This window comes from Tribolium castaneum, chromosome 9 (assembly GCF_031307605.1).
Source record: "Tribolium castaneum strain GA2 chromosome 9, icTriCast1.1, whole genome shotgun sequence".
NCBI classification, from domain to species: Eukaryota; Metazoa; Arthropoda; class Insecta; order Coleoptera; family Tenebrionidae; genus Tribolium; species Tribolium castaneum.
Window position 1 is genome coordinate 4,033,746 of NC_087402.1, and position 27,017 is coordinate 4,060,762.

The window sequence follows — 27,017 nt, forward strand, 5'->3', positions numbered from 1 at the left end:
TTAGCTTTGAATTCAGTTTTAATAGAATTTTGCTTTTATGCTTGTTCTATTCAATGAAATAATTTGTAATTTGGCTTTGTTAACGCTAAAATTTAGAGTTAAAAACGGAATGTTGGAGTTTTGTGAATTATGTTTTTATCTGGTTTTGAACTCACGAGCGGCCATTGGAGACTTGTTCGTCCAGTGTGATATTTTTTTGGGGAGGTGAAATAAAAAACGAAGATTATTTTTGCGTTTTATTCAACACAAAATAACATTTATACAAATGAGTAAACCTATAATAATGTTAATTACCTAGTCTAGTTAAAATAAGTCGTATCGGTATAAGCCTTAAGATTATCAAAATTGCACTGTTGTCACCACGTCGGACCCTCGATCTATGGCATGTTGTTTCGTCCGGTGTCCCGGAGTTCCCGGGGGTTCCACTTAGCATGCACTGCACTTGACTAAACCGACTTCATCACAGTTCATACATTTGAGAGCCACAAATTCGGTTGTAAAGTGATTTCGATGGACCGACTTCTTGCTACCGTTGCAAACCTGGCACGGCAGAAGCCTGTACCCACCGCAAACCTTGCAGGTCGTACATGCGTCCATACTCTGGAATTATTAAAGATCGATTATTGGCGGAGTTTTGATACCGTTAAGCGATTAGATCGCCCGGAGGAACTCACCTTGAAAGGTTTTAATATTCTCCTCAGCTCCCCGGATTCGTTTAATCTCTCTATTGTCTCGGCGTCCTGGAACAAGATCGGATATTAGAACGGACAGGGTTGTTTACATGAAAAACTTTACATTACGTGCGCGAAAACAACTTTTTTCGACAAAACTATAAATAAACGCGGTTTTTTCCGCTGGCCTCTTTGCCTACTTTGCCCGACTCTTGCTTTATTTCGGTGAGAAAGATGCAACTGAGACGGAAGCTGTAGTGCAGTGCAGGCGACCAATTAAGCGAATTTGCATATTGCTCATATTGAAGTGCGTCTGGGAATGGCATTCCGGCATCCAGACGTGGATTGATAATAACTTCCCAAATTTAGTTAAATTTCGAAAAACCCTTTTACTTTTCGTCTAATGCACGCCATGTGTACGTCATCTGGTACCAAATCGACCAGTTCCACCGGTAGAGAGAAACATTAGGTTAGTGTTACGGTAATTACACAAACAGGATGCCGGCCGTTCGTATTCCACATTATGCAAAAATCTGGTCAACGTATACAGTTATTAATCGCGCCATCTGCATAATTACCAGAAATTGACTTGGACGTTTTTTTGATTTGTGTTTCGGTCTATTTATCAGCGATGTATTTACCAATTTGGCTGCAGTGAAGCTTAATTAAATGCTGGAAGGCCGGGGCAATAGCCGATCGGACGACTCTAATTGAAAAACATTGGATAAAGGAGATGTGCCGGCGCGGGCAGGACATTAACTCTTTCGATTAATTTTACAGTGACCGAAAAAATTGTGAATTTTACAGCCTTTGGTCCATGCGTAATTGCTAGATAATTTCAAATCAAGTTTTGTTTAATCTACGATTATTGAACAATCCGATGAAAATCGATTTCAAAATTGACAAAACTACGTACGACAGGAAAGCGCAATAAAAATATTCGGTTATAACAAAAGTTTCAAACAAAAGCCCTTCAAAAAATTCTTTCAAAAATAACATTAGTTCACACGATTCCTTATAGATTATAAGGCTCTAAGTATAAAAATATAAAAAAGCCACACGTCAAAATGTCAAATTAAGAAATAAGTATAGTTTAATTAATTACAAAGCAACAAAAGTAATTCTTAAAAAACCATAAAAAATGCTCTTACTTTATTTTTTTGTACATTTTTGGGTCAGTTTCCCTAATAACAATCCAAAAATAATCTCCTAACATATTTTCATTGAAAAACCCTTAGTAGTGATCTCCAAAAAACTTTAGATCTTGATGAAAACGCTGCCTAGGTTTTTCGGAAATGAATCTAAATGTGAATTAAGAAAATGTATTTTAAGAGACATATCTAAGCCCATCAGGTGATAATTATGCAATAACTCCGCTTTATTAGTTACGGAAAAACCAAAATATTGCAGGTATGCTATTTTTAGGCCTCCTGAGAGAGATCTTCTTTTATTTAAAATGTCCACAAATGTAACAAAAAGGATTATAAGCTAATTTATATCCTCTGTTAGACATGTTGTGTTCATGCAGGTAAGAGAGAACATAATGTTTCCTTGCCTTTTTGGGTTGCTAGAAGTAAAAATAATATTTTCATTAAAGATGTGTATAAAATTATTATTTGTAAACTAGTGTAATTAATACAAAATTTAAAACCATTTCAGAAAAAAATCTATTATTCCAATTAAAAAAATGACAGTAATTTCCTCTGACTCAAATTGATATGTATTTACGGTAGAGGAAAAAGAAATTAATTCCTGGATAATAATTTCATTTTTGTGTATTCTGAAATCATGTTCTTAACTGTTTTCTAACTTCTTGCCTCAAGAGCAAGAGTTTTACTAGATTTTGAACTATTTTCACTGAATTGCGACACCAACAAAAGTTTCGTTTATTTAACTCAGTAATTTTAAGTAATTTTAAAATAATAACGAAATTAAAAGGAGTAAAAATAAAAAAATAGATTGTTTCACATAATTTCGTTTTGGTAGAAATAAATAATTCAAAGAAAAAACGCTTGTCTCCACAGTCGGATCGGATTCTCTTTTAGACAGAAAATCGTATGTTTATTCAAAAAATGTGAGACTGTTAAGCTTGTACATTTAGAAAAAACTTGCAATGTGTTGGAAAATATGAATTATAGTTAAGAAAATAAAATAAAAGAAAAAATCCGGAAATTTATTGTTCCTAAAGTTTTCATGAGGCAAGTCTCAAAAAAAGTTCTAAAGTACTTTGGTCCCTTGGAAATCGATAAAACGTGAACAAAGCTTTACGCTATTATAAACCTACGCACAGGTTTTCCAGACGTAAATTTGCAAGATGGCCATAACCCTGTAAGTTATTTTCGAGATAATGACTGATTTTCAATAAGTTATTGGTTTTTTATTTTTTAATAGAAAAAAAAAACACAAACCTTGAATCTCAAATTTACCTAACCCAGAAATTTATTATACCAAAAGCTTTCATGCGACAAGTCCACTAAAGTGACACTAAAAACCTAAGAGTAAGAATAGGTGTTCCACAATTCAATTTAAGTAATACGAGTTAAAATGTCATGCGACAACTCTAAATCAGATTTTCTATCATCCGGCCCCAAAAAAACGGCCGAATAAAAGTAAAGCTTAAGCTACTTGAAATTTTCGCCGTCCGCTGCTTACGAATTTCTAAAGAGGCAATCAAACGTCCCTTAATCGATTTTAAATTTGCGAAAGTTTGTCCAAAGTGTGCGAAAAACCCGTCACCTGGGGCGCTCCGTCTCAGTTAGCGAAATCAATGAAGCGTCCCAGCTCTCAGACGGAATCACTCCACAAGCAAATGTGTAACCGTAATAAAGTAATTGTGCAATCGCACCCCCAGGCCCATAAACCGAGCAGCAGGTGGTTCTCCCATCTCCTCCCAACAGCACGCTCATTTCCTCCTCTCTTTATCAATCCGCAAATGGAGTCGGGATTCCCACTCGGAGGGAGAACGACACCGCGAGTCGGAGCTGTATCGACCGTGTCGTGCACCTGAGGCGACTTAATGCATCCGTCTTGTCGGCCCCCGGCTATTTTCTCGCCAAACGCCGAAAATCCCGATCTGATCCCACGGGCGTGTCGCGCTTTGCCCACTTCCGGGCGCATTTTTCGACAAACAATCGATAAATTTCGGGCCGATGCAGTCCTGCGCTCGAAATTCCACCGGAGGACACTGACCTCCAGACGCTCCTCCCGACGAGGGCTTTCGCCTTGGAGGAAACACACGCCTACGGCGAGGGGACCAAGAAAATGTTTTCTTGACTGAGCAGTGTCACAACTACGGTTTAAACTTAGCTTAAATTAAACCGAGTGTACGTAAGCACAAGCTTAAGCTCGAACCGGGCCTTAGGTTGTTTGCAAGACATTTTAACTCACTTTCGACGAAAATAAACAATCAGGATACCTACATAATTGTTTATTATTAGTAAGGTGTTTAAAAAAATGCAACCGAAAGGTTGTGAGAACGCAAATGTGTAATTTAGGCGAAACTGGGCCTATTAAAATATAAATGAAATGAAAAAGAGATTGTGTTCACACAATTTTCATACATTCAATATAATACCCTCTCGCCGAGTGAAAGTACTAAAAATCGAAATAATTACGGTCTTAATTACCGCAAGTGATTGATTGCGATTATTTGCACACGTCGACAAGGTAACTCAATTAGAATAGTCGGAATTCCGCGTGATTTTTGCTTGAATTTTCCCGCGGACTGCGCGAGCCCCAAGTGCTGGAAAATGGTGATGTGACCCACATCGGTGGCCTCGATCGTGGACAATTCGACTGTGTCGCTTTCGAATTTTTCGAATTTTTCGATCGAGCGGAAATTCGCCGGCGGCCGGCTGGGACAAAGGCCGGCTCTCTTGCCGATGGATGAATAATAAATCCGAGTTACGGTTTGATGGATACTCCTTTTTATCTCCGAGGCCGAAGATAAACCCTTCGATGGGGAATTATTTATAGATTGGATAGACACGTCGATGAAGGTCTGATGCCTCACAATCAAAATGTAAACGAGGCAATTTGTGACGAACGCCGGACGGAGGCTACGCCTTTCCGACACGTGCGAGGGAATATGGCATTTCCGGTCGACAGCCTGACCAACAAACTTGGATTTTCTCCAAGTCTGCGGCTTCAACTACTGGAGAAATGTTTGGGCGCGCTCGGGCCACCACCGAAACTTTGCAAGTTTTAAGCGGAACTGCTAATCTAATATCAAAGTGCTTTTGTGCTCGATCAAAGTACAACTCTTGTACAACATCAGTAATGAAACAGCCATTCCATTTTAATGAACAAGACAGTTTGCAAACATTTTTAAATTTTATTTTCAGTTTTTGTCAGCAGTTTCGATAAAAAAGAATTTTTCTTTATAGGAACAGCAGAAATAAATTTTTCATTATTGGAACTTGGCACCCAGTTAAACTGTTTGCAACCTACAGTTGGAGCCTCATTTTTAAAATATAAAATACGAGCAGGAAAAAGAAAATTGATGACGGACGGGACACAAAAAGATCTCACATTTTTACCGTTAAACAATCATTATAAAATTCTGTTAATTTAAAAGGCTAGTGCCTTTTCCAACTAATATTTTTGAAGTTAAAGGTGGAACTTGTTGAAACTTTTGAAACCACGAAAATGAAGAATAAAACAATGTGTAACAACTTTTGAATCATTTACTTTTTGTTTACACATAACGGATGAAACAAAAAAATCTTGTGTGAAAAAATAACTAAAAAATTTATTCAGACAGGTTTTAATTATTAAAAACTTAAACTATATCAAAATTCGAAGTAAAAATAAAAAATATTCGTCCTGTTTTACGAAATAAGAGAAATAACGGACGGGACAGCAAAATATATACGAAGATAAAAAAGTGATATTACTAACCAATTTACTTACCGACTTTTGTAAACTACCAGAAACAAAAAAAAATAACAAAAAAATTTATTCAGACAGGTTTTCATTATTTAAAACTTAAACAGTATCAAAATTTGAAGTAAAAATAAAAAATATTGGTCCTGTTTTACGAAATAAGAGCAATAACGGACGGGACAGCAAAATAGATACGAAGATAAAAAAGTGATATTACTAACCAATTTACTTATCGACTTTTCTAAACTACCAGAAACTAGAAAAAGTAATCAAAAAATTTATTCAGACAGGTTTTCATTATTTAAAACTTAAACAGTATCAAAATTTGAAGTAAAAATAAAAAATATTGGTCCTGTTTTACGAAATAAGAGCAATAACGGACGGGACAGCAAATACGAAGATAAAAAAGTGATATTACTAACCAATTTACTTATTGACTTTTCTAAACTACCAGAAACTAGAAAAAGTAATTAAGAAATTTATTCAGACAGGTTTTCATTATTTAAAACTTAAACAATATCAAAATTTGAAGTAAAAATAAAAAATATTGGTCCTGTTTTACAAAATAAGAGCAATAACGGACGGGACAACAAAATATATACGAAGATAAAAAAGTGATATTACTAACCAATTTACTTATCGACTTTTCTAAACTACCAGAAACTAGAAAAAGTAATTAAAAAATTTATTCAGACAGGTTTTCATTATTTAAAACTTAAACAGTATCAAAATTTGAAGTAAAAATAAAAAATATTGGTCCTGTTTTACGAAATAAGAGCAATAACGGACGGCACAGCAAACTATATACGAAGATAAAAAAGTGATATTACTAACCAATTTACTTATCGACTTTTTTAAACTACCAGAAACTAGAAAAAGTAATTAAAAAATTTATTCAGACAGGTTTTCATTATTTAAAACTTAAACAGTATCAAAATTTGAAGTAAAAATAAAAAATATTGGTCCTGTTTTACGAAATAAGAGCAATAACGGACGGAACAGCAAAATATATACGAAGATAAAAAAGTGATATCACTAACCAATTTACTTACCGACTTTTCTAAACTACCAGATACTAGAAAAAATAACTAAAAAATTTATTCAGACAGGTTTTCATTATTTAAAACTTAAACAGTATCAAAATTTAAAGTAAAAATAAAAAATATTGGTCCTGTTTTACGAAATAAGAGCAATAACGGACGGGACAGGAAAATATATACGAAAATAAAAAAGTGATATTACTAACCAATTTACTTACCGACTTTTCTAAACTACCAGAAACTAGAAAAAATAACTAAAAAATTTATTCTGACACGTTTTCAACAATATCTTATGTCATCGCCTACAAGGCAATGTATGTAAAATTTAGAACCCAATTACTTCAATTCAAAATGATTATCCTTTCCCATTTTAAATCCACAACAAAAAAAAATTCTTTTGTCCCAAAGTACATTAAATATAAACCGAATTGTGTATTTTGAAAGAAACTTTACATATTAAAATTATTAGGTTGCATTATTCCTGAAATGGATGAAAAGCTAAATTATCTGAAAAAAAAATGTAGAAAGTTCTGTTAAAAAAACAACAATTTGTATATTTGAAAATAATTAGATGAGTCAAGGAGTTAGTACATATCTACGGCGTTTGAACGTTTAAAGAACACTGGAACACTCTGTATAGTCGTATAAATTTATGCAAAGTGATTTATAATAAACGGTTGGTAATAAATTATGCACTAGCATTTAATGACGCATTTAGGCACTTGGGACTTAATACACCATAAATCCGTATTGACTATTTATTAATAAAAAAATTGGGTATGATGGTATTATACCAATAATTTAAAAAAATATGTTTGAATTTCAATACACTGCATAATATTCTAGAAAAAAGAATGGGGTTATTCAACTCTGGAAGCATCTCTTCTTGGGTAATAATCTGCGTTGGAAATAATTTTGTCGAAATGTGGTGTTTCAAAATAGTTGGAACAATAATTATCGTTTTGGTTTATGTGTAAATTGCATCACTCTCGAATGCTGGAAACCCTCCCACGACCTTCCTCGGTGAACTATCACGAATCTGTCTAATCAAAGCCCGCAAAGATCGCGGTTTGTCGCGTCCCCAGCCCAAGGCCGATCGATGGGGTCGCTTGCATAGGACTCACCCCAACGTGTTGCCCGTCGACGAACACCTGTGGCACGAGTATTTGGTCGCAACGCATGCGTTCCCTTATCTCGTTCTGGTATTCGGTGCTCATGAAGACGTCTCGTTCTTCGAACTTGATAAGAAGGGTGCGGAGGATTTGCTTGACTTTCATGCACGCCTGGTACGTCTCTCTCAGGATTCCCATCGTCGTCGTGTACACCACCACTTTGCCGGCGTCCTTTTCTTTGTAATTCTGCAAAACGATTAGACGGATTATTCCGGGCAATTACACGCACATTCTTAAAGCGCGGGCTAAGCCCGGAAACGGGCGACGCATCGATTTTCTAATATTAAAAAGAATGTTATTTATAAAATGAACTGTTATGAAAGCGGGTTCGTGTTGGCGGCTGGGATTTTAGCTGCAAATGCATATTCATTAGGAAAATCGGTACTGGATATACACTTTTCACGTGCAGCTAATCACATTGTGTATATTTGCAATGGAAATACTTTGTATCTTGTTCGAAATGCAAAAAAATTGTTAACAAATGTTGATAAAACAAAAACAACAATAATACATCTCTAGCTAATTTCAGGTTAACAAAAAATTGCTAGTACTTGGATATTGAATAAAATAAAATTTCTACAATACATTTGGAATTGTTGCCAAATTAACCCCCAGCGATTTTTTTTTGTTTTCAAATATGTAAGAAGATTTAGGAGATAAATCGTACTTTTTGATGAAAGTTGAAGAAACGTTGGACTAAGCACCAAGTTAGAAAAATAAAATTGGTTTAACCCAAAATACTGCGTTTTCTATTGTTTTGTACGAACTTATTCACCCTCGAATATAAGTTTAATAATATACCTACATAAAAAAGCAGAATACACGTAATGTTAATTCAAATGGTAACTCTATAGTTAAAGACATAATTAAGTAATTTAAAGTAATTTTAATAAAACATAATTTTAAAATCGAAATTCTAAGCATACGGGCAGAATTCTGAGCTTTTAAAAGTTAGAATTTCGGTCACCACTTTAATTTCTACCATAGTACAGAATTCATGAAAGTGAGAATTTTATGCGTAATATTCCGAGTACGGATATCTAAAAGTTAGGATGTGGAACGACGTACAAATAAAACGTTCCCGTTCTCGGTAGTTCCATTAATGTCGCCAGAGAGCGCAGTTTTTCCATTACCATCTAAGTTTCAAATAAATTTGAAAAAAATGATCGTATTTGTATCTCAGTTAACACACAGCAAAAAAAATACAGGAAGATAGAGCATTAAATTCTTATTTTTTTTTAACTTTTACTAATTTGCAATCGGTCCCATATTTTCCAAAACGCTGCGAATACGGTTACAGCTACAAGAAAAATGTTAGGAAAAAAGTTGTAGAGAATTAAATTTTCTACAAAAAAGTCTGCGAAACTATATCTCTATCTTCAACCATTTAGTCACTAAAATTGTTCAAAGACGCTCAAGCGAAGGATTTGCTTCAGTTTGCCGGTGGTCAACTATTGGAAAGTTAATTTATACCTAAACCGTTGAAGATAGAAATATGGCGTCGCGGACTTTTTTGTAGAAAATTTAATTCTCTACAACTTTGGTTTTAACACTTTTTTGTAACTTCAACCGTTTCGCAGCATTGGCAAAATGCAAAGTAGAACGCAAATTGATAATTCTAAGAGATAATTCTTTGCGCACCGTCGCATATTTATCAAAACGCTGAAAATACGGTTGACGATAGAGATAAGATCTAGGCCTTTGTTAAAGGAAATTTAATTCTACAAATTTTTTCTTAACATTTTTCTTGCATCTTTAAGCGTTTTCGCAGTGTTTAAAAAAATAGAGGACTTAGCGCAATTTTAAATTTTCTTTTCTTTTGTTTTTAAATTTTTTTCATTTTTACTCTGCTGTACTAGTGTTTTGAGTTTAAAAATCCTGCGAGTTTGTATCTCGTTTTGTCGTAGTCCTCCGCAGTTCCGAGTTTACAAATTGAAACCGAAACTGGTTTGGATTTACTTGCTCCACCGTCTTTTAAAAATTTCGACAGAAAACCTGTTGTTTGTCATTATTTATTTAAGATTATTCCAAACTTGAATATCCCGGAATGTCTATACTTAAAGGCCGATTAGCGAAAACAATCAACTTCAAGCGGAAGCGATTAGGGAGCGATTAAAAGTAATTAATTGGTGATTTATTTACACTGTATTTAATTGTGTTTTTGTTGACTCCCGTTATGCCCTAATCCGGGCCCCGATTGTTAAAAAGTTCCGAAATGAGTTTATTAGTGTATCTTTTGGGCCAATTTGCCCCAATTTTGCACATCGCTTCCTCGGCAGAATGGCACATCGATTGGGTTCCTTCTGGGACACCTAACCCATTAAAATCCAGTTCGGTTCTGAGTGAATAATCGATGAGCAATTTTCGCAACGTACATCTTAATTTTATTTAGAAAAAATCTGCCTGAATCCCAGCTCTTGTAAATTTAATAATAAAAGCGGATTGCGTGCTCACAATTGTATCGATCAAAGCTCGAGTCTCTGAAGGATTTTAAAACCTCCTATTGTTCAATTGCGACAAATCTCCGGGCAGAATATCAATAGAAGCTTTAGCAAAACACGGGATTGCCCGGAATACAATTAGAAAAGACACTTCCGGGCCAAACTTGCAGGGAAAAATCGTTAGTTCTTCGCTAAAAAAGCGTCAAATGAAATTTTGCTCAGCACCTGTTGATTGCTAGTTGTCAAGGGTGCTCTAACGTTACAAGACGAGATTAATTGAAAAGGAGCTGTAGCGTAACGCTCCGCTATGTAATCTTTACCGCTACAACACGGAGTGTCACATGAAACGGCAATGCGGCCGTAATTGATGGAATTTTAGACCGTAAACAGTCACTGCGATTTTATATTCCGGCCATATGACACGGACTGGAACAGGAAACGCGACACAATGTCGGCAGTCGGAAGAATCTCGAATAACTAGGACGAATTTTTGCAGCAGATGCGGACAGCCACATATAGGCAAAGAGCCCAGAAATGGTACGTGAGGCGATTAGCGATGGTGTGAAATTGGGTAACGCAAGTGGATCACGCCGGTAGCTCGAGTAATTGCTGTTAAATCGTTTTTAAACCGAGATTTAAAATTTTGAAACTAGAATTTTTCCCTGTTATGGCGGTGCTATTTCACGACTATTTCGCTCTCCACCCATAAAGCACGCTCTAATCACTGGATCGCATTAAAATCATGCCGAACAAATTGCCGGCAATTCCTGCATTCGTATGCGTGTATGTCCAACACATCGCTTAACACCCGTCTTGTTTATTTGTATAATTGAGCTTGAACGTGTTTAAAACGGCGTGAAATGGCGGCGTTTTATCATAATTTACCCATCAAAGAACCTTCCCAATTAATTACCGGCGAAAATTACGCAAATATTACACAAATGGCGCATTGAGACGGGGAAAAAGAGTGCAGGGCACGTGTGAGTGCGTGGGATTCATCCCGGAATAGAAATCAATTTCAGCCGTTTGCGTTTTTTCAATTTTTCTTAAAAACCAAGCCTTGACCTTTGCAAGTCGTGGGAATGTCGGTAATCAATCTGCAATAATGGCCGTCCCGCGATTTTGAGTCACCTTGGGTCGAAAAATGCGGAACAGTTTTGACTTTGTTGTTACGTAAACAATATGTGATATTTGAGTTAAGTATCTTGACGTAATCTCGATTTTAGAAAGTAAAGTGCCCTGAAAATTTTTTCTCGTTTGGTGGCACGGCAACTTAATTAATTTTAATTCGTGCAATAAGTAGGTAATTATGAATAAGTGTTGCGGGAACTAAAACGGAATAATAAGCGCAAGCCGCAACTTTCGAAAAAATTCGGGCGCAAACGGGAGCACGTAAATGGCTGATTATGAGTGGTCTCCAGAAAAATGGCCGTTGGAGTCAACTGATGAGTTGCTGCATCGCATTGTTGCGGTAACAATACGATCGAGAACCGAGCGAGAAACAATGAATTTCGAGCGGATTTCCTCCAGAGACATTTATTGAGATTTGAAAATGTCAAAAAGGTCAAACTGCAACGCGGAAGGTCAAGTTGAAATTGAAAATAAATAAAAATATGACATGTTTCCGGTTGATTTCGTCTTTATTAAGCGGCATCACAGCAAATGCGGAAAGTGGGACATGCCTGAATAAATATTTTGGGACAAACTCCGGAACCTCTCTACTTTTACCATCTCATAATATTTACCGCATGTTTATCCTTAATTTACTCCCAATTAAAAATCAAGTCCAAACATACCCTAAAACATGATTTATTTAAATTTATGAATTACATAAATATTAACTTTTTAATTTAAATTACAAATAAAAATAATAAAATTTTTTCATGTAAAAAAATTGCTTCTAAACTTAAAATTTATGGATTTGTTAAAACATTTAAGCCACAGGGCACTATGCACTTATTTGAAACTCAATTTTTAAGAAAACTAATAAACAAAATCGTTTTTCTACAATTGTGTGTTCTTCCCAGAGTAACTTACTACCTCACAAACCAGTTCTTAACACGATTTAAATATTTGTAACTAATTTATACAAAGGTAAACAGCGTAATGATTTTAATGTTTTTATGGAAATACCTAAAGTTCAAATGGCTTGAGAAAAATACGCAATTACAAGTAAGTCATATACAAAACCCATAAAAAATATCAAAAAACTTAATAAAAAAATGTCTAAAAAATAAGGTTTTTTTTATTTTTAAACAAAACTTACTGTTTATTTTTCAAATTTATGTATATTGTTGTTAAGGTTTTCAAAAAATTACTATATTTTTTTCATGCAATTTGAACCTATTTTTTTAACAGAAAAATAAATTAAATTTACTTTTTAACTCGTTCAAACTCGATTACAAATTTTTAAAATGAAGTACAAACTACTTTGTCAAATTATTTTAGGAACAACATCGAGTTGTAAAGAAAGTATTTTGTTTATTATTTTTCTTAAAAATCCAAGTTCAAATTTTGCGTTCACGCGATTGCCTAAACAGCTCCTCTTTGGACGTTCTCAGTAGGTCTTATGGCGTTTTCAATGTAAAAGAATTGTGGCTATAACTAAGTCATTTGAAAAGATGTCAACGTCGTTTCAAATCTCAATGTATCTTAGAAATGATATCTACAAAATGGCTTTTCAAGAATTAAAAAAAACTAGTACTTAATAAATTATGGCTACTTAAATATAAAGTATAAAATATTAAGTATAAAGACACCAAGGCGTCAAAATAAAAAAAACTCTCAGCCAATCGAAAGAAATTTTTATTTCAAACAGCTTGGTATTTTTTATTTTTTTTCTATTATTAAAAATAAGCTTGATATCGCGAAAATCCTAATTCAATGAACCCTAGAACGCAGATTGAGCTTTCTATCCTTCAGAAGTGTCACAAACGATTTTGGTTTTGGTGAAAAAAATTCTTGCTTTTAAACACACAATAACACTGGTAGTTTTTAGATATTATAAATAATTCTGATGGTTTCAACATTGTCGGAAAACAAGTGTCGGTTTTCAAATGGAAGTTAATTTCTAATTTAAAGAGCTAATGTCTTCTGGTTTCTCAGTCCTTGTCAGAAATCCAGTTTCAACGCAAATCCAGATCGAAAAACGCCAGGCATTTAAAAACCGTGTTCACCATTCTAGAAATGTAGCATAAACTGAAACCTACTTATTGCCCACAAGCCAACCGAAACGTATCACAGCATTCAACTCCTGCCAGCAATCAACTAACATTTCGATTTTTGCGCGACCTCAAACTTTTGTCTTCGCACACCTGCATTCCAGTTTCAATTTTATTAAAATGGTGTTTCTCGGCACCTGTACCGAGCAAAATCACGAAAAAATGTGCGGTTTTGGAGGAACGTCTCGGTCCAACGGCCGCACCTTTCACTTTCGGCTATCAATAAATCACGGCGAATTTTGCGCAACCATTGTTGAAATGTCGGCATTTGTATTATCTCCAAGACGCGACCTCATAAATCATTTTTCCGCCGTCTGTACGATAAGACCAGTGGCGTACCTGGAGGACTGGGTCGCTGTAGAAGCGAACGTTGGCCCGGACGCGGTTTTTGAAGCCTCGGATTGTGCCTTTGGGGCCCAGAATCTCGACGTCTGGAGCCAACATCACACTAATCACTCGATTCGATTACTGTTATCTTATCAAAAAATTGCGCTTAATTAGCCCGGCGTGATTCACAAATTCGAGAAATGTTTGATTAAGATTTCGGGGATAAAGGGATTTGGCATTCATGTGTTATATTTAGAGCGAGCGCAGGGGAGATTTATTGATGATTCTGGACACGTTTTATTGAACAGGGATTTTTAGGGGAGTTCAGGTGACAGCATGCCTCTTAGTTACATTGGGGCCATTGTATATTGGCACTATTGTCTCTCGTTGAATGCCTTACTGTAAACTCGGTGATTCACCGGAGGCAGAAACCGAGAATTACAATATGACCCCTAATCACCCAAACGCGAAGATAACTTCGCCCATTGTCGACGATAGTGTTACATTTATTCAAGATTGGCGCACGAGTTATATTAAAATTAAATCGGTTCAGTTTTTGAACCCGACGCACGTCAGCATTTACATTTTGCAATTAATTTTTTTACCGGTTTGGCTTAGGTTACCTTGAACTTTCCCGTCATATGGTCTATAAAAACAAGAAATAACTAAATCGTTCAAAACGCAACTTGTTGCCAAGGGTCCAAATTATTTCATCCGATTTAAATCACCTCACGTAGACGCATACAGATTTTGCAAATATTTGTTTTCCCAGATTTGCTTGGCTGATCTTGAACTTTGCTTATAAAAATTGCAAATACTTAGATACGCCCGATAAAAACACCAAACTTGGGAACTCTTGAAACAAATTCTAAATCGATACGAATAATAAGTTATAATTTATTTATTCACACACTTTTGGTAATTGTGGTAAGGAAAAGCTCATCCCGACCAGCAAAGCGTCTAAACTTTGTTTGTGCTTTTGCACGAACTGAAACTACTTCAAGTAAACACGACAAAAAACACTAAAGCGACTTTGGTTCAATTTTAACAACATTCACCAGCATGTTTACAATTTTGCAATTAATTTTTTACCGGTTTGACCCAACTAGCCTTGAACTTTCACATCTGCATCCTCAAGATTTTAATTAATTGAAGAAGACAATAAACACTAGTCAATAAAGCGGTTTTTCGCAACATTAAAATTCTTAAATCCTCAACATTAAGTCATAGTTTCCGTTTTGGTGAGAATACAACAAGTAAGACAAAAACTGAATGTGGAGCAAACAATTTTCACTCACACGTTAATTTCAAGTTTGCTTGACCTATCTAACCTTGAGCTTTTACCTACGACCTGCGGAAAATTTTAATTAATTACAAGAAGACACTAAACTTAATTTGGGATGTTCGGTTTAAGTTAATCCTAAAATCGATAATCATAAATCATAAAGTAGAAAAATGCTCATAATGTACATTAACATAGAACAATGAATATTTTAATGCACTTTGTATAGCAAAGTTTGGATTTTGTTGGCGCTAATGTACCATTTTGTTGTAGCCACTGTTTGCACGTATTTTTATTTTCTAGAACATTCTAATGACATGTTTTTAGAATAGTTTTTGTTATTTAAATCAGTAAACCGAAAGTAAGTCACGTTTCTCAAGTATTGATAAATTAATAAATTTATTTATCTGATAAACAACAATTTACTGCTGATAAATTAAGACCAGGAAATAAAACAAACAAGTTGAAATTTGTTCATAGCTTTTATAGTCTGAATAAGATGCTAATTTACTTTTGGTAGGTCAAACAAATTTAGCAAAAAATAAGCGTTTTCACACCCAAAACACCTTAAAAAAGTGAGTTTTCTAAATTATTAACACGAGTTTGTAAACACATCTATAAAAATGTTTAGATTAGTAATACATTTATTTTATTGCAAATGCTTGATTTCTAGAACACTTTAGAATGTTAATTTGTCCTTAGTGCATTTTTCAGCTTTGTAAAAATAAATTAAGAAACCCAAAGTAAGTCACGTTTCTCAAGTATTAACAAGTAATAAACCATTTATCAGATGAATGACTTGTTGCTGATTCACTAAAACTAGGAAATGGAGTAAGCAAGTTTCTAAATTTTTGTGGTCACTAACAGGAAGTTTGTTTGCCTTGGGCTGGTGCAACTGTCAGTGTTTTATTTTGTTTAAAACACGGGAATTTAAGTAGTGTTTGACAATGAACTTCTTTACATGTTGTAATAATGTAAGTGATATTTTTTCTTTTTGGATAATTATTGCCGTTCCGTGGAAATAAAAATTTCCAGAGTGTTGTATTTTTGGCACTGTAACCTTGAACCTTCGCGCTTTTTGTTCAAAATCGCCAATTAGCGTCACATGCACGTATACCAACTGTTACATAACAGAACCTCGCATATGTCTAATGGTGTCACAGCTTAAAAAAAGCAAAGCCGGTGTCCTTACCTTCGCAACGGAATTAATTTGAAGGAAAGTGGCAATTCCCGCTCTGACCCGGTTTTTGACCCCCCTTACTGTCCCTTTAGCGCTCCTAATGGTCGCGGCACCGTCTCCGAGGAGGTCTTTATACCCGGCAAAAGTCTCGTCCTCGACGACTTTCGGCACATCATTGTCCTCACTCACATGCTCATTCAGATGAAACTTGTAGAACATATCGGTGTCGAGAATCGGCTTCACCTCCTTCTGCTCCTCCTTGCGCTCCTCGTAGCTCTTGACCACGACACTTTTGCGGATGTCCTGGAGGAGCGTCTGGGGCAGCGGCTTCGGCGAGGCCTTGCCCGAGTCGCACGAGTCGTTGTCGCTGTCCGTCAGCGAGGCCGTCCTCTGGTGCTGGATGAGCGTCACCGAGGTGTTCTTCTTGGGGGGCGGCGTGCCGTCCAAGTCGCTGCACGTGCCCGAGTCCAGGGTGTCACTCGGCGACGTCTGGCCGCTGGACATCACGTTGTAGAAAAAGTACGGCCGGGACATCATCTCCGAGGAGTTGACGCTGATGCGGATGCACGGCGGGCATGACACCTCCTCGGTGGGGTTGATGCGGATCTTGACGACGTGACTGGGAGAATGAGAGCTTTGCAGCGAGTGTTGTACCGGCGTGGAGGCTGGAGGGGACCGAGTCTTCGGAGGTAGCGGAGGTGCCACGAGCTGCTCCATTGTAAGACCTGCAAACGAACGACTTTGAAGGCCTTTACAACGCAGCCGACAATCCTCCAGACAAGGTTCCAGAGTTTTCTCGACTCGGGGGAATGCATATCAAAGGATAACAGAAAAACAAACACAAAGGAACTTAATTAGAAGATGTGCGAAAATATGAAATATTCTTTTCTTTTGTGTGCAAATTAATAAAAATAATTAAAGGAATAAATGTAAATATTTTCAAGATTACCTCAGAACTCCCTGCTTCTCCAATCTTTATCTGGAGAACTCACCCGTTTAAAGTCTGCATAAGAAAGCAGTAACTTTGCAAAAATTACTTGAAAAACTGCTCAGCTTTGGTTAATTGATTGATTAAAAAATAAAATGTCTTTCTAATTATTTAGAACGTTAACGAGAGAAATGTTGTACTTCTTGCTCGTAATAGATATTAGAAGAAATGTTCGGCTTTTAAATATTTGGTTCACTCGCTGTTTTCTTTTCGTAGGCAAATGTTTTTGCTTATTGACAGCTCGAGAATTTACGAGAAAAAGAGTGAAAGTGCAAAACGAAATAATCACAAAATTGAAAATAGTGATAGCAAGTGCTAAATATTAAAATGATTTGCTTCAGAAATATCGTAAAAATAAACTAAAAGTAATCCTAATTAATTACCGGAACGAATTTAAACTACGTGGAAGAGTAAAAATTGATTCAACACTCGAGATTATCAATCAGAAATCTCAAAAAGACAAAGGCGGAGAAAGTCTTAATTAAAACTGAGAGTAGATACGGGTACAGGCGAAGAAACTGAGCTGTACCCAAGATTAATAACAAGCTAAAATTGTGCCGTCTTCGTAGGTTGAAGAAAGTTTGAGCAATTTATGAGAAATCGTCAAAAATGATAGGATGTAAATAAAATCTCCCATTTGAAGCAATTTATAATAAAACGTTCAATTTAAACGATTTCGTAACACGGCTCTAACTGCGAAATTATTCGACTTTTATGTAGCTTATAATTTAGTGATATTTCCAGTTGATGTAATCGGATCAAAAGTGTGAACTCGAGGAATTCTCTACCTATTAGATAACTCGTGAAACAAGTGGAAATTTACGAAATTTTGTAACTAATGCACATAACTTGTCGCCGGTCCACTCAAATAACGTTTAAAATTACAAATTATAAATCGGCGATTAACATATAAGTCGTAAAAAGCGCCAGAACTTGCGGTTTAATTGAAAGTAAAAGAACGTTTGAAAGGCGATACTTTTTGTAATTTGATTTGAATTGAAATTGTGTGAAACTGTGACAGCGATCGAGGAAGTGGATAAAATCAATCGCAATAAAACACTGAAATTTTGTATTCAAAACAAACCGTTATTTATTAATATGTAGGATCGTGCATAACTAAAAATGAAAGGAAAACCAGTTAAAATATTAATTAGCATTCATTTAATTAAATAACACTCGAATCATTTATTTTATGGGCCCACTTGCAGGATCCGAAATTCTTCAAAATGAAAGTTACAAACGTAGGTGTGTGTGTGAATTCAACCTTTATGAATTTCATAGCGGAAGCCTCTTATATTGACAAGTTGGAGGCACCTAACCGGAAATAATGAAATTTCATAAGCCACATTATACAAGAAGTCTCATCCTTCTATTATCCAACAGAGGAGCAGATTGCGTAAAATCCAAGAAAATGAGGTCTGAAGCGGCGAAGGACAGCCACCACCTTAGGGTACCACTGGTACCACAAGAATGAGGCTAAGAACACGTTTGAAGACAACACAAACAACTTCAAGAATGAAAATTGCCAAGTATTAGTGGTACTACAAAAATTGAAATTGCTGGAAATTAGTAGTACCATCAAGAGTTGCACAAATGGATGGCTGCGACAATGTTTAATAAATATTTACCGAGGCGGTACCTCGAGAATGAGGCTACGGAAGATTTCTAGACAAATAAAACGGAACAAAACAAAAACTATTTTAATCAGTACCAACAAGACAAGGAAAATGGTACTCCAAGTTGTAAAAAATGTTTATTTACAATTTTTGTACCTTGAGGCTAATTATTTGCGGCGCTGCGTACCATTAAACGTCCAAAAGGCCAAAAGTACCAGTTGTGTTAAGTGGTACCATCCAAGTACCTCGTCTTTTCGGCCAATCACCTACCGGTTTGAACCATCTGTTTACCGCTTTTAAGCACCCAAAACTAATCACTTGTATCACCGGCACAGCACAAGTACCAATGGTACGTCAATTAACGGCATCGAGTGGTACCGAGTAACTGTACGACGACCGCGGCGGTCACTCCAAGACTGTGCCACTTGCAGTCTCAACTCGGCGGCTTTCTCGATGACATTGGTACTCTCTCCTCCGTGCGTAATTTTCGCAACTCCGAGGTACCACCCGAATTCGAAAGCGATTCCGATGATGATTTATCTCCAGAGAAAGTCAATGCAGGGCCAAAGCTGAACGAAATAACGGCTCCAAACGCCACCACTGCTTTGAATTATTCATCCAGATAAATGTTTCATTAAAGCGGAAAAAATTTAATAACAGTAACATATTACGAGACACGTGAATTACGCGAACGTGGATTGGAGTCACGTGGATGCGGCGGAAAAACAAATGCGTTCTGAGAGGAGGACGGTGAAAGCGGAGCGGTGCAGGGATTTATTAAAACTGCATTTTCTGTTTTCTGATTTTTGAGCTACAATTAAGTCGTGCCACTCTTTCGCTTCTTCACTCGCGGACGAGCTAACAAGCGCTAATGCTTGGAAACAATAGAAAATTATAACGGAACGGAGCCGTTCATTTTCGCCAACAAGATTTTTAAACAAGAATGAACCCCAGCCTGACCCTTGTGGGAGTAGACATTATTTTTTTACTTTTCTAATACTGCGTTTATTAATCTTTTTCATCAAAAAAATAACGGAATAGGATTGGACCCAAAATAGTTCCGTGTGGGACAGCCCGGCAAACAATTGCCGATAAGTCATAAATGAAACCACTTTTCTTGGTAAACGTTTATTACTTTTGAAAACAAAACAAAAGACAATCTCTGACCTTTCCTACACTCTTAATTGGCCACTTACAGGTGTGAAAATGGTAGATTTACCTAAAATTGATTTATTGTTGTTTACCATTTCACAAACAAGAGAAACAACTGGAAACGTGCTAATATTAGTAAACAATGGCGAAACGTTCCTTCCAAGGCCATAAATTTCGCCTAGCGTTGACATTTCACCCGGAAACACCTCAAAGATGCATAAAATGTGTCCGTTTGTCGTTCCTTGCGGTTCAAGGCCGACCAAAATGCACATTTCTTGGTCCTGAAGCCTGCTCACGTGTCCTAACGGTCGCGTTTACGTCTGTGCAGGCGACAAGTGGCTGTGGAATGAGGCGGTTCACCTTGCCTTCAAGGTGGCTCTACAGGTGAACGAATTTTGGGCAAAGTGTGGGCGCGGCTCGAGTAAAATTCGGCCGTTATGTCGGTGGTGGAAAGGAAAGCACACTGAAGAGACAGCGATGACAGTCGACATGGATTTTCTATTACGCGTGCTGACACAACCGATTAAAAATTATCTATCGGAGATATTTATAAGTGTAGCTTGTCGGGGATAATTACACACGAGAATGCGATGTCATAACTGAAACAATACGCTTGAATAGATTGTCACGCGCTGACATGGAATGGTACTTAAAGAGTGTGCACGACGCCGCTCAGCCTGGAACAAAAATATGCTGTTAGGTTGCAGGAAAAGTTTAGGGCCCATCGACGCACAACTTTCATTCGCTTACGCAAGCGCTCTCGTAATTACCATGTCCTACAATTACCCGATTTTTGATCAACAATTGCTCCACTTGTCTCTAGGGAACGTGTAATTTCACACGAGCAATTACAAAAGATGAAACCACATCGTCTCTCACGAAAATGAAGAAAGCATGTGCCGAACATAATTACCATACTGACCTAGTTGGATTGTTAGCTCTAGTGGGACTTGGCTCGCGACAAGAACCACACGTTCATGGGTTCAGACTTGCCCTTCATGGTCACCGGCCCGCGATACTCGAAATGGAACTGCTCATCGAAATTGTCCTCCTTGCACAGGAACCTGCAAAGTGCACTTAAGCCGAAACCCCGCAAGTTAATCCAATAAAATGTTTCCTAGCATTTTGGTCGAGGGCTGTCAGTGTCATGAACTACCTTCTCGAATGCTACCTCGACCAGTTTACGAACTCGCCCAGAACGAGCCTCCATGACAGGCGAAAGCGCCAAATGATGGTCACTTATATCAGTACCCTTATTGAAGGCTATGCCAGAGGTGAGGATTTTTTGTATAAACCACGGGCAAAAAACTAGCTTTAGGTACCGGCACCGAACCCGAATCGGCCGTCCGTGAAAGCATTATGGCCATCGTGAGGTACCATGAAGGGAACCGGGCGGCCAATGGTTCCGTCTGTATGATGGGTCGGTACCATAACATTTTGTACGTCGCTGTTAAAGTCTGCTACGACTGGCAGTTGAAAGATACAGGGACGGTTTTAGCCCTGTTGGAGAGCATCTACGCTTGTGAGAAAACCTACGAAAGGATTTTCATTGGGGCCATTTTTGGTAACAGGGCCCCTTATTATATTGCGGGCTGGAAGAGCGATTTCGATAGTCAGGAAGAAAATCTAAGGGCTGTTGTGTATTTTATCGACCATGCGACCACAGGAGGACTGGAATTAGACTCTACGAGGTTTATAGACGTCCCATTGGAAAGTTGCGGGAGTGATAACCCGACCCCGGCTAAAATAGCCCTTCAATTGGGGCTCCCTGACAAGCTCCATATTTTCCTAAGATATGGGGCGAAGACCGAGGATTGTTTGGTCGTCTTTATCATGAAAAAACTAATGGAGTTTTGCCACGTCTACCCTTACAATATTGTAGCCTGCCTCCAACTTCTTCTCAGAGTGGTACCAAAAATCAATTTAGAAACCAAAAAAATTTTTGAGGATTATCCGGATTTGGTGGAAGACGGTTTAATTCCCTTGACGCGCTGTGGCGTCCAAGTCCCGGAACTGAAACACTTGACCCGCTGCACTATCCGGAACCAACTCTGGCTGAACTGCCAGCTCCCGTCCGGAATCCGGACTCTCTCAGTGCCCGACTCCCTGAAACGCTATTTGGACCTAATGGAGGATTGACTCACTTGTACGCCTCTTCCGAAACGTTGATCCTTCCAGGTTCGCCGGTTGTTTCCGTGCGACTTGTCAAGTTGACCGTGTTGCCAAAAAGGCAATATCGGGGCATGCGGTGGCCTATGACCCCTGTCACAACCTCACCAGAATGTATCCCAATTGTGATTTTCTGAATAATAAATTTTTAAAAGCTGCGGTTGTTTTATTTGGGGATTACCACAGGCTTGCCATCGAACATGACCGACTTGCCGCGGTCCATCATGTCGAGGGCTAAACGGGCGATGTTGCAAGCGTGAGTGGTGCAGGGCTCCGGGAGGCCGCTCACCGCCATGTATTTGTCGCCAACAGTCTCGACCTTGCGGAGTTTTTCAAACAAAGACTGGTTTCAGATTCGAATTACAAAAATAATGGATAGACTTATTTTCCAGCAAGGCCAGAAATAGTAAAGACCGGATTTTCAGAAACTCCCTTAACACGCAATTTTTAATAAAAACTTTAAAACTCGCAATAAATTTGTTTTTTTTAATTGAAATATTTCACACCCCTTTTATTTTTCCTAAATCCTAATTTCTAAATTCCTACAGTTTTTTTAACTTTTCTAATTTAAAATAAGGTAATTTTTTATTACGACGTGTATTTGTTTAAAAACAATAGATACACAAGATTTTTAATTTAATAGTCATTTTACATCTACAGATTTTTTGTTTCTCAAGCTTCCAGTATTTCAGCTTTTTAGTTTCTTAATTTCCTCATAGTATTTCATATTATACATTTCCTCAATTTTTCAGTTTTTCGTCGTTTTACTATCATATCAGTCACTCAGATCTACAAAATTTTAATCTTACTGTTTTTTAGTTTTTTATATTCCACTTATTAAGTTTGTTAGCTGATCAGTCGCTTATAGTTCTTCAGAATTTCAGTCTCAATATTTTTTATTTTTGTGTTTTTATAGTTTCTAAGCGTTAGTTTCTTTGTCATTTTTTGAACTTGTAATTTTTTAAAATATACGTACTTTAATTCTATATTAAATTATTTTTTAATTTTAAACAATTTTTGTATCAGCCTTAATTTTAGAATAAAAAATAATTTACGTAGATGTGTTAAAATTGCAGTGTTCACCAATTAATTTTAATTTTTAAATTTATTTATTTTAATTATTATAATTGTTGTAATTATTCATTTTTCCAAACCGACAGGGTAGATTTTAATTAGTTGTGTAAAAGTCCTAATTTTTTCGAATATTAGTTTTTGTGTAATCAATTTAAAAAAGTGTGTTTTTGTCAAAATAAATCAAATTATTTCAAAAACTAAGCAGAATCGACCATTTTATCCGCACCTAAGGCGAAATCCCGTTCTGTGAGAAAGACCTGCCCTAAACCTGTTTGCTTGTGTTTTATTTGTTCCCGAAATGAGTAATTGACCAATAAAAATATTAAAATCACCTCCTACTTGTTTATCAGGTGCACAAAAAATTGCAAGACGATTGAAGCGTTTGTCATTGGATATGGGAGGGATATCGCACCCCCAACTGTAAAGCAGACCAATCATAAGGCGATTATAACTGAGCAAAAAACTGTTGTTGATTATTTTGTGAATGTCGGCCAAACCACTTAGAATTTCGCTGTTTTCTAGGAAAACATCAAGTTTTCTATTACACTTGGGTTCAAAAATCGTAGATACATTGTGAACCGATTTGTTTTTGATAAGAATTGATTCTCGCAATTAGTTAGTGTTCAAACAAAAACATTTCGCAGATTTTTCAGCAAAAACTCAATTGTTTTGCAAGATTTCTTCAGAAATCTCAAAAATGCACCAAATTAGGTCAAAACTCTTTATATCTTTTTAATTATTAACTTGAGCATTTGAAACAATAGGTAAGTTTAGTTAAGCAAAAACAAATAATGAGGTGTTCCATTTGATTTTTTAAAATATTGATAATGCAGAGAATCAACTATTTTACAACAACAAATTTAGAAAAATGCTTATGTTCAACAGCTTTTTAACTTCTTTATAGCTTTTTTGTGTAATAGATAATTTGTTGTCTTTTGTATTTTAATGGAATTTATTGCAATAAAAATTAAGTTATTATGTTTCCTGTAATAGGAATGAATAAAAAATAAGTATTTTTAAATAATTATTTAAATTTTGGATAAAAAATCCCACGCCTGACGCTAGTACCTTGTAAATATTTGGATTCTTTTTGGGATCCGTCAAGACATCAAAATTCGTGTAGAGCTCGTTCAGCATGTTGACGATCTTCATGACTCCTTTGGAGTCGGTATTGGCCGCACACAGGGCGGAGAAGTTAACAATTCCTGAAAAAAGCAGCGTGACGCAGTCGTACCTCTTGGCCGGCACTGGTCTCTTGTGTCTCAGCTCATTTGCCACACTGATGGGCAGCACCGAGTACAACAACCCGTCCGTCTTCTTCTTCTCCCTGTCCAGCTCCCTGTACGTCTGCTGCAACTTATCCGTGAGCAGTTCCAAGTTCCTCGTCAACTTGTAATCAGCCTCGAATTGCTCGGACATGAGTACCAGATCGCGTGTGGCGTCATGTAGAGGAATGTCGCTGATGTAGAGCCCCCTCCTGCGGGCACTCGCTGTAAACAAAGCGCGAAACACGTAGGCGGCCGTACCTCGTAAGGTCGTCCAGATTCATCACGCTGGGGTAGCAGAGGAAGATCACCAAGTCGGTCTCCGGCACGTAGAGCATTTGGCCTTTGAGACGGAGGTAGCGATACTCGGGGGGCGCGCAGACTTGCATCACCCCGGGCCGGGTCTTGAGGACGTAGATGGTGTTTATGTGCGAGAGGATGTTCTCGAAGGTCAGCTCCAGGTGGGGACGCACCTGGAATTTCGCCCGTTTTTGGGGATTCCCCGATTTTTGCTACTACCGTGTCCAGGATGTCGGTGACTCGGCACTCGGCGGAGGTCACCTTTGGGATGACACGGGCCACCGTTGAACCTGTTTGGACGATCTTCAGGTCTCGGTCGAACATGATGTGGAAAGGAAACACGCGGCAAAATGTCGCGGCGTTCACCTTGGGCTCTGCAAAAAATTGCACATTTTTCGGAACGCCAAGTTGACTAACTGGACGGATATTTATAACGAAGTTTGGGATTTTTGCATTTTTTTCGCATCAAAATGCTTAAGGAATGCTGTTAACAACACCACGAACGATTTATTTTCATTTTATTTAAAAAACAAACGTGTGAATTAATGTAAGGTGAAAACATAGATCCAGGAAAATGTAAACATTATTCAAGTACATTATTTGATTATTCGCTCAGTTATTAAGCTGTTATCACACTGTTCAAATATGGGAGTCTCTCCCGGTGTACATTGTGCAAATAAATAAAAAAAACGTATTAAGTGTGTCTACCAAAATCTCGCAAAATCCCGCTCTCGAACTTTTATTTTTCCTCGCGGATTAAGAGATAACTCGATCCGTGATTTATTCGCTCACTCAACAAAACGGTACAAAAAATAGCCAGATAACGACGCATCTGTTTCTGGATCATAAACCGACAGCCGTACAGTTTTCAATTACAGAACAATCTCGCGAGAATAATTATCGAGCAATCAATAATATGAAAACGGTGACCGTTCGAAAAACCGTTCACCTTTTATAGAAAGCGCTATTTCACGCACAAACTGTTAATAAATGATAATTTTACATCAATTATCGCAATTGCGAAATCAGGAAGTCATACCGAGTGATAATGTTTGGATCTCGTCCATTTCCGGATGCTGGACTTTGCCCGGACCCGAAGCTTCGGTTATCAAAAATTGCACGTGATCGCATTCTTCCTTGGTTTTGAGGATGTCAACTACAACTTCAGTCCCGTGTAATTTACTTGCAACGGTCTGAAATTTAATCTTAATTTTGGGAAAAAATAAATAAATTTGAAACCTTGACTATCCCGATTACAATATGCTCGAGTCCGGGCCTGTCTGAGTAGTAGTGCAGGATTAAAGCGCCATCTTCAGGCCGAACGGTGCACCGGAAAGACGGAGCTTTCATCCCCGGATATAGGGTGCCTAAATGGTCGTGGAGAGCATCCAGATTCTGGAAATTTGTAATTACAGGAATCTACAGTTCGGTTATAACCGACCTGGAGAAAGTCCCTAGGAGTGGCGCCCAACACTTGAAGGATCTTATCAAAGCCGGAATCTTGGCAAAACTCGAAAAAAGTTTTGCCGAAGAGTTCCAAAATTGCATTTGCTGGTATTTCTGAAAATTGGGCTTTTCACTATCGGTTAGTCTGAAATTTCGAATTAATTACGCAAAACATCAACCGCTGCTGAAATCAAGTTATATGTGAGCTCGTCCTCGTAGATTTGCCGGACGAGGAACGAGCCTTCCATTTGGAGGTCGGCATTTTTTCTGGAAAGTAAAATAAACTCTCGATTTTTTTCCAAAAGCTCTTACTTGATCGTCTCCCAAGTTTCCTCGCCAAAAGTCTTAACGACGAGAAGTTCTAGAGCATAGTTCACAAACCCGTACTGAAAAAAACTGTAGTGGGCGATGGTACAACCATGGTCTTACCATGATGGTCGCGCACCAGCAAGTCGTTCTTGTTGGCACTGTTGCGTGTTTGCCGGCGCTGAAAGCACTGAAAAAGCTGAAAACAGCCATCGATTCAAGCCTGGCGCTTGCGTCTCCTGAAACGACCAGATGGCGCTGTTTTATCTCGTCCTGAAGGATTTTATCGCATAAAAACGATTAAACGTCTTCATTCCAGGCTCGTAAACGCAACAATTTGGCTCCCAGCCGGTTGTTTGTTAATTGTATGGAAAAAGACTGTTTGTTCTTTCAGGAAGGATCAATAACTCGTTAAGGATCAAGATGCGAGGAATGTCCTTTGGGTTCAGACAGACGTATCAAATATGATTTAATTTATTTGGA

The 27,017-nt window shown here is 37.3% G+C and overlaps 3 protein-coding genes across 4 annotated transcripts; 1 reads left to right on the plus strand and 2 right to left on the minus strand.

Annotated features, from left to right (window-relative positions):
• Positions 1 to 223: 223 nt before the first annotated feature.
• Positions 224 to 19,271, minus strand: LOC658863 (glutaredoxin domain-containing cysteine-rich protein CG12206). 2 transcript variants are annotated; one of them, XM_008193817.3, is made up of 5 exons: positions 19,010 to 19,271; positions 16,231 to 16,943; positions 7,720 to 7,953; positions 675 to 740; positions 224 to 600 (listed from the first exon to the last, which is right to left on the minus strand). In XM_008193817.3, the coding sequence occupies exons 2-5, from the start codon at positions 16,933 to 16,935 to the stop codon at positions 427 to 429; spliced, it is 1,179 nt and encodes a 392-aa protein (XP_008192039.1). In that variant the 5' UTR covers positions 16,936 to 16,943; positions 19,010 to 19,271; the 3' UTR covers positions 224 to 426. The 2 variants fall into 2 exon arrangements, with proteins under 2 accessions (XP_008192039.1, XP_008192036.1); XM_008193814.3 differs by having other exon boundaries at positions 18,979 to 19,271.
• Positions 19,272 to 19,934: 663 nt separating this feature from the next.
• Gycbeta100B (Guanylyl cyclase beta-subunit at 100B) lies at positions 19,935 to 26,768 on the minus strand. Its single transcript, XM_008193819.3, has 14 exons — positions 26,658 to 26,768; positions 26,541 to 26,614; positions 26,395 to 26,495; positions 26,224 to 26,342; positions 26,022 to 26,177; positions 25,822 to 25,975; positions 25,002 to 25,156; positions 24,744 to 24,955; positions 24,286 to 24,694; positions 22,325 to 22,462; positions 22,119 to 22,276; positions 20,897 to 21,038; positions 20,624 to 20,651; positions 19,935 to 20,573 (listed from the first exon to the last, which is right to left on the minus strand). Exons 1-12 carry the CDS (start codon positions 26,745 to 26,747, stop codon positions 20,915 to 20,917), a joined length of 1,890 nt encoding a protein of 629 aa, XP_008192041.2. The 5' UTR covers positions 26,748 to 26,768; the 3' UTR covers positions 19,935 to 20,573; positions 20,624 to 20,651; positions 20,897 to 20,914.
• Positions 21,046 to 22,300, plus strand: stops (slow termination of phototransduction). Its single transcript, XM_008193818.3, has 2 exons — positions 21,046 to 21,248; positions 21,293 to 22,300. The coding sequence occupies exons 1-2, from the start codon at positions 21,122 to 21,124 to the stop codon at positions 22,111 to 22,113; spliced, it is 948 nt and encodes a 315-aa protein (XP_008192040.2). The 5' UTR covers positions 21,046 to 21,121; the 3' UTR covers positions 22,114 to 22,300.
• Positions 26,769 to 27,017: the final 249 nt, after the last annotated feature.